Source organism: Ylistrum balloti, unplaced genomic scaffold, assembly GCF_031769215.1.
Source record: "Ylistrum balloti isolate Yb309-2 unplaced genomic scaffold, AGI_CSIRO_Ybal_v1 Utg370038, whole genome shotgun sequence".
Classification (NCBI taxonomy): domain Eukaryota; kingdom Metazoa; phylum Mollusca; class Bivalvia; order Pectinida; family Pectinidae; genus Ylistrum; species Ylistrum balloti.
This window is the reverse complement of record NW_026782097.1, coordinates 1605508-1613117: the sequence shown is the minus strand read 5'-3', so window position 1 is coordinate 1613117 and position 7610 is coordinate 1605508. Positions and strand designations below refer to the sequence as shown.

The 7610-nt window shown below is 34.6% G+C and overlaps 1 protein-coding gene across 1 annotated transcript; it reads right to left on the bottom strand.

The window, feature by feature from the left end:
- Positions 1–1682: 1682 nt before the first annotated feature.
- LOC132548962 (ATP-dependent Clp protease ATP-binding subunit ClpX-like) lies at positions 1683–7495 on the bottom strand. Its single transcript, XM_060212863.1, has 9 exons — positions 7270–7495; positions 6480–6526; positions 5840–6059; positions 4938–5096; positions 3761–3925; positions 3198–3445; positions 2789–3016; positions 2131–2223; positions 1683–1811 (listed from the first exon to the last, which is right to left on the bottom strand). Exons 1-9 carry the CDS (start codon positions 7493–7495, stop codon positions 1698–1700), a joined length of 1500 nt encoding a protein of 499 aa, XP_060068846.1. The 3' UTR covers positions 1683–1697.
- Positions 7496–7610: the final 115 nt, after the last annotated feature.

Here is a 7610-nt window from a genome sequence, read left to right as displayed (position 1 = left end):
TAAAGTTGCGATAACTTCTGCCTAACCCTTTTTGTTATACGACAAATAAAATATGTTTAAATCAAATCAAAAAAATAAATAACGTGCATCAACTTGGTCTCATTTCAGTAATGTATTTTGTTGATTTCTGTCCTCCGTCCATCCATCTGTCCGTTCTGCGTCTGTCAACTTTTCATTTAAACAACTTCTTCTAAAATACTGAAAGGCGTAGAGTTATCATATTTGGCTGAAGGTTCCTTTGATGAAGCCCAACAAAGTTTGCAAAAAGAAATGACCTTGACCCATATTCAAGGTCACAGAGGTCAAATGTGTTAAAACCTTTAAACAACTTCTTTCAAAATACTGGAAGGCATAGAATCATTATATATGACTGGAAAGTTCCTTTCATGAAGCCCAACAAAGTTTGGGAAAAGAAATGACCTTGACCCAAATTCAAGGTCACAGAGGTCAAATGTATTAAAACCTTTAAACAACTTCTTTCAAAATTCCAGAAGGCCTAGAATCATTATATATGGCTGGAAGGTTCCTTTGATGAAGCCCAACAAAGTTTGCGAAAAGAAATGACCTTGACCCATATTCAAGGTCACAGAGGTCAAATGTGTTAAAACCTTTAAATGACTTCTTCCAAAATACTGGAAGGCCTAGAATCATTATATTTGGCTGGAAGGTTCCTTTGATGAAGCCCAACAAAGTTTGCAAAAATAAATTACCTTGACCAATATTCAAGGTCGTAGAATTCAAATGTGTTAAAGCATTTAAACGACTTCTTCCCAAATACCAGAAGGCCTAGAATCATTATATTTGGCCAATATGTTCCTTTTATGAAGTCCTTGAAAGTTTGCAAAAAGAAATGACCTTGATCCAGTCAAGGTCACAGGGGTCAAATGTGTTAAACGTGGAACATATACACAGATATAGTACTGTTGGACATTAAGATCCAGGTGAGCAATACAGGCCCTCTGGGCCTCTTGTTAATCTTATGATGGACAGAGTCATTTGCAGTAAAGAGGTTTTATAGCTGCTGCACCTGCAAATATGGGGATAATTTTGTCTGGAATCCTGAAAAATTCTCTAAATCCGAGATGACTCAACGAATCTATTATGGAATCAAATTCCTGTGTTAAAACATCTGGTTTGAAAATCCTCTGAAACACAGGTAGTCTAAAGGAAGAAATGCGATATATTTTTCTCAACTGAGCTTAATGATGCATCAGGGTATATTTAGCAGCATTTACAAGAGTACTAGCACAATTACAGAGGTAGATTAATGCATTTATATCCATATCAAAGGAATATATTCAATGTTAGAAATACAGTATTAAACTAAGATAATTTACAGTTCTAGTTCTTATACATTGTACCTTGACAGTGCTCTACCAAAAAATGATAAAATTCCTGGATGATATTTGCATTTACAACTAACTGCTTTATAAAACCTCAAGGTGTGTCAGGAATGTTCTGTTGATGGTGTTTATACTTAAGACAACTATATGATGTGCTTGTATTGTTTATACTGATTATACCCTACAGAACTATGTGAATTCTATATTACAGTACATTTATGAATAAAGTATAAGAAAATTCTGACACTATTGAAAAAGAAAATGATAAACTTTATTGAAATGTTGGTTATGGCATCACAATGTTTGTAATCTATATCACAGACAGTTTAAACAGGGGACTATTTATTACATGTATCAGGATTTGAAATAATTTGGTGGTTTTTGTCCCAGAACAACTTCTTTGGTGATAACTACTTTCTTGATATTTGAATTTGGCACTTCAAACAGTGGATCTTCTAACAAGTTCTCCTGAAATAAAAGAAAGTTTATAATCACTACGAAATTTGTAGATATTATACTTGAATAATCAACAAATTGCTACAAATCAATCGACCTACATAGAACTCTTCTGATATGAAGCCTGTGCAATTTTCAAGAAAATTTTACAAAAGATATCTTTGTAATCAAATATAAATTGTCACCTGACAAACGTTCTGACTTCAGCAGCCTAATCTAACACATGTGATGCACAAATGAAGGAGAATATCAAACTTTAGTAGCAGATTCTGGTTACATCATCATTTACATATCTACTGTTACACAGACTACAAATGAAACAATAGCTAACCAGTAACGACCGAAGCCCACGAGCTCCAACATTCTTTTGAAAGGCAGACTCTGCAACTGTGTGAAGTGCATCAGGTGTGAAAACAAGCTGACACTAAAAACAAATTTTTTACAATTCACAATCACATCACATCATTCAAAAGAGATAATGGTAAAAACAAAATTTTTACAATTCACAATCAAATCACATCATTCATAAGACACAATGGTGAAGAAAAATTAGATTCTGGTTATAATCTAAACTAATTACCAAAAGAACTAAATTCTAGGCTATACAGTAATCCTTGTTTAAAAGAGAAAAATAATACTTATATCTACGTGATGTGTGCACCTCAAACTTTGGATATTTATTTTTCGAAAAAAAAAAAAAAAACCAACTGCACATTACGTAGATTTTCACAGTAGTTGATGGGTGAAGTATGCCATATTTATATATATCAAATGCCTCCTCCATCCCCAAATATACTGTAGTAAGATGTATTTAAGGTAGGAAAAACAACTTTATAACAGAAATAAAATAAAGACAAACTGGTTCATTACATATGGAAGAGTAATTATGATGACATAGTTTGATATATGCTATTTGACTGAAATTAAGAAAAGTAGAAATTGTCAGTTTACAGCCCGAACTTTGTATGGTTTATACTTTAGGTACTTACATTTTCTGTCTTAAATTGAGCTATGAACTGATTTGCTACAGCATTTTTAGGCTCTGTCAGGATTTTGACCAGCATGTCTGTAGAAAGGCCATGGAATGGTACAAGAATAGGCATGCGACCACAAAACTCTGGGATCATGCCAAATTTGATGATGTCTTTTGGCTCAACTTCAGCAATCAGACTGTCAGCATCTGTCTGGTCCTCAGTCTGCTTCCCAAAGCCAAATACCTGGTGAGATTTCAAAAAGTTCATATCTGAAATTTCTTACAACACTAACGCTAGAGCTAACTGTACATAGTACAAAATTTGATAATTATAAAATCAGACATATATTTGATCAAAGGTTTCCGTTAATTAGCTAGATATGTATCTACATATATAAATAGCAAAGTTCTGTTGTTTTTTAAACCTTTCTGTCCCTGTCGTTGCGGATGATTTGGTCAAGGCCATTGAACGCTCCAGATCCCACAAACAGGATATTAGTGGTGTCTATTTCTTTGTAAGATGATGGCATCGACCTCTTGTCAGGAACTCTGACTTTTGTACCTTCCAGGATCTTCAAAAGTCTCTGTTGCACTCCCTCTCCACCAACATCTCGGTCTGAATTCAGGGATGATGTTTTTTTCAGTTTGTCTATTTCATCTAAGAAAATTATTCCTGTAAAATATCAGGATAATTTCATATTTCTATGCATGCGTCAAGGAACAAAATGAAATACAAGGACACAAGTTTGAGATTCTACAAGTTTTGAAATCCTCTATGTATTATTAGAACTGAAAAATGTACAACATAAGATAGGACATTTTGAATCGTTGACTTAAAGCTACAGAAAACATCATGGATTTCAAGCATCACAGCTGTATTCCTAAGAGGAAGACATTATCATTTGTTGAATCACGTGGTATCATCCAAAAAGACACTCTGACCTTAACTTATCATGACCTTGACCAATGTCAAGGAACAATACTTTACCTTGCTGACATCTCTCCAAATCATTATTAGCATTACTGAGGAGACCAGATAACAGGGTTTCCACATCATCGCCTACATACCCTGATATTGTCAGGGATGTACAGTCTCCCACATAAAATGGCACATCCAGAAACTCGGCCACAGCATTAGCTAGTAAAGTTTTACCTGAAAATTGATATTAATAATCGACCAGTAAGTCTGCTGATTCTCCTGGACCCTGGGACGAGCTAGTATATGTCTAAAGTGTAAAATCTTTATCAGATGTGAGTGTGTTGTTTAACAGATTTCTATAAATGATCAAGGTGACCTTGACCTTGGATCCCTGAAACGTTTACTCATCTATGGTACTTTCCCCACAGCATTTAGTGATAAAAATCCTTCAAAAATAAATCTGTTTTGTTAATACATTGGAATACAGAATGAAACTTGTTGAGGCAGGACAGAGATTGACAACAGTAACACCATATGCTGACCCACCTGCATAAATCACAGGGGCATAAGTTATGCTAAACAGAGTTTTCCATCTATACTTCAGATCAAGTACTAACAATGTCAATCATCACTGATGTGTAATTTAGTTATAGTACAAACTAATATTTACAGGCACACAAGAAGACAGAAATATATCAAAATCTATGAAGTAAATAATTAAAAAAGTACGAATGGCCAGTATTAAGTCACATTTAATCGTTTAAATATCAGTTTACTTTATTGAAATGACAAAAGCATTTAGACAAAAATCTTATATATCACTGGGTAGAGTATAAACTTCCATTCATTACAACTAAGTCTTGAGTAGAATATAAGATTCTATTATCATGACTTAGTATGATATACCACCAGGCAGAGTAGATGATTCTATTTATCATGACTCAGGCTGATATACCACCAGGCAGAGTAGATGATTCTATTTATCATGACTCAGTCTGATATACCACCAGGCAGAGTAGATGATTCTATTTATCATGACTCAGGCTGATATACCACCAGGCAGAGTAGATGATTCTATTTATCATGACTCAGGCTGATATACCACCAGGCAGAGTAGATGATTCTATTTATCATGACTCAGGCTGATATACCACCAGGCAGAGTAGATGATTCTATTTATCATGACTCAGTCTATGACAATGCCTGTCTAGCTATGTTAAAAGACTAGATAGTGATAAATATCTACCAGATCCAGTAGGTCCGAGAAGCAAGATGTTACTCTTTTCCAAAACCATATTCTTCTCGACAGAATTTGCATTGTCTGCATCCAGAAGTTCTTGTAAATGATTTGGGATGACAGTGTTGATATAGGCTGTCTGTGTGAGAAGTTTTTGGTGCGGATTATCTGAAATATCAATTGAAAAACTGAATAATGACTGCTTTATCATTAAACAAATATATTGTCACAGTGATTATAGTACATCGTCAACAAAGTGTGGTGGGGTGTCTATCACAGTGATTATAGTACATCGTCAACAAAGTGTGGTGGGGTGTCTATCACAGTGATTATAGTACATCGTCAACAAAGTGTGGTGGGGTGTCTATCACAGTGATTATAGTACATCGTCAACAAAGTGTGGTGGGGTGTCTATCACAGTGATTATAGTACACAGTCAACAAAGTGTGGTGGGGTGTCTATCACAGTGATTATAGTACATCGTCAACAAAGTGTGGTGGGGTGTCTATCACAGTGATTATAATACATCGTCAACAAAGTGTGGTGGGGTGTCTATCACAGTGATTATAGTACATCATCAACAAAGTGTGATGGGGTGTCTATCACAGTGATTATAGTACACAGTCAACAAAGTGTGATGGACAGATGGTGAATGATAAACAGTGTACAGACTAATAGCAATTTGAACAGCTGACAATCCTATGATAGTGGCAAAAAAAGTGAGGTGGGGCTGCAAATACAGTAATTACAGTACATGTACTATATCTTCCTAGTGAGGCGGGGCAGTGGCTAAAATTATTGCTGTTTATTATTTACTAATTGCTGTGGGAACTACCAACAAAGTGATTTGGTACAAGATCTCTGTAACATGCAGTATTGCCAATACATAAACAATATAGGTAAGGACACACATTTGGCTGCATTTGATCCAAGAGTGTTATCATGAGGATTCTGTCGAACAAAATCCTGAGTAGATGCCCGTTCCGCACTTGAAATGGAGCGATGCAAAATTGGCTTTTCTTTTATCTGCTCGTTATGTTGAATTCTCCTGTAATGGTAGTAGATAGCAGAAGAGAGAACTCTTTTGGCTCTTTCTTGCCCAATAACACGTTCTTGAAGGAACCGAAAAATCTAAAACCAAAAAAAAATGTACTCTATGATTAATGTGGCAACATGACTCATTAAGATGTTACACATATATGCTACAATATGTAAGGGACCACCCATATCTTAGATTGGGCTTGAGCTTGATCACAACAAAAACTATCTGTAGACTTTCTGTATTGGGACCCTGGTTCGGTAAACCCTGGAGTATCTGTAGAGGGACCTATTTTAGTACACTGTGGGTTATCTGTAGAGAGGTCCTGGTTTAATACATCATGGATTATCTGTGAAGGGAGATCGGTTTAGTACACCGTGGGTTATACCTGTTCAGGACTTCGCATCTTAACCATCTTCACTGCAATTATCAGTATACATCAATACATCTACCTGTTTAGGACTAAACATCTAAATAATCCTTACATTATCAGTATACATAAATACATGTACCTGTTTAGGACTGGGCACATCACGGTACTTTATTATATTTGTACCACCTGTCAAAAGAATCAAATGTAAAAATTACTCAGGATAAGAAAACACAATATGCTTAAAGCAGTCAGTTAAATTCTTTATGAAAGATACATTAAAATTCACAGGTAGTTCAGTACTCTATGGAAATGTAGCATCTGTAGTTGGTATTTAACAAAGAGTAATTAAAACATTTAATTTTTCATTCAATGATTAAGTAAATGACATCAAACTCATCAACATGAAATTGTTTACTGATATCATTGAGTGTATCACCTTGTGCTGAATAATAAATCTATAAGACTTTTCTAACAGCTCAAAACCTTATGTTTGGTAACTAATGTATTTTAGGTATCTTATCATCTACCCAACCAATCATTACTATGACAGGAAAAAGTAATTAGTAAATTGCTAAATGTTTAATAGTAAAATGTTTGTTAACAATTTACCTTAGCACTTAATACAGGATAGATCACAGAAACCCGACACTTAATTAAAGCACTATGGAGGTAAGGTTAAAGTGTTCTGTTTTCTGTTATAATAATCTTTTAAAATGATGAAATGTAAATGCTGTCAGATTCAATAAAATCATTTAACTTAATCAGAATTCACAATGGCAATGAAAGGAACTGTTAAACATATACTTCCCTGTTCAAGTGTAAAGACTGTAGACATGTCTGTTTTTGTTTAGCCTAATCTGTGGATATGTAAAAGATTGTTATATATAGATACTAAGGCAATTAGTCTGTGTAAAAACCATAAAAATTACCTTTATACATTTGACTTTCATGTTCCATATATTCAAAACTTTGATCCAGCATGGATCGATGAACTTTGGGTTTTCCTTTTGAATGTTTTTTGGAGTAAAATAAACTGCTTGTTCCTCCAAAACATCTTGAAATGACTATATGAAAATGTTGCTTCTCTAACAATGTTCCAGAACAGATGCTTCCTTTGGACTGTGTAACAAATTTTTGTATGACCACTGATGTCATCCTCTCTGACAAACTCTACCCTTTGACTCTCGATCTATTGGTTCTTTACTTTTCCATCCTAAAAAAACAAAAAACAGAAGAACCATTTGGTTGAGAATAATGTACAAGTATACTG

Coding starts and splice junctions, on each gene's coding strand:
- LOC132548962 (XM_060212863.1), bottom strand. CDS start 7,495: ATGACATCAGTGGTCATACAAAAATTTGTTACACAGTCCAAAGGAAGC. Junction 6,060..6,479: donor ATGTGCCCAGTCCTAAACAG/GTACATGTATTT, acceptor TTTTGGTTTTAG/ATTTTTCGGTTCCTTCAAGA. Junction 2,224..2,788: donor CTCAATTTAAGACAGAAAAT/GTAAGTACCTAA, acceptor ATTTGTTTTTAG/TGTCAGCTTGTTTTCACACC.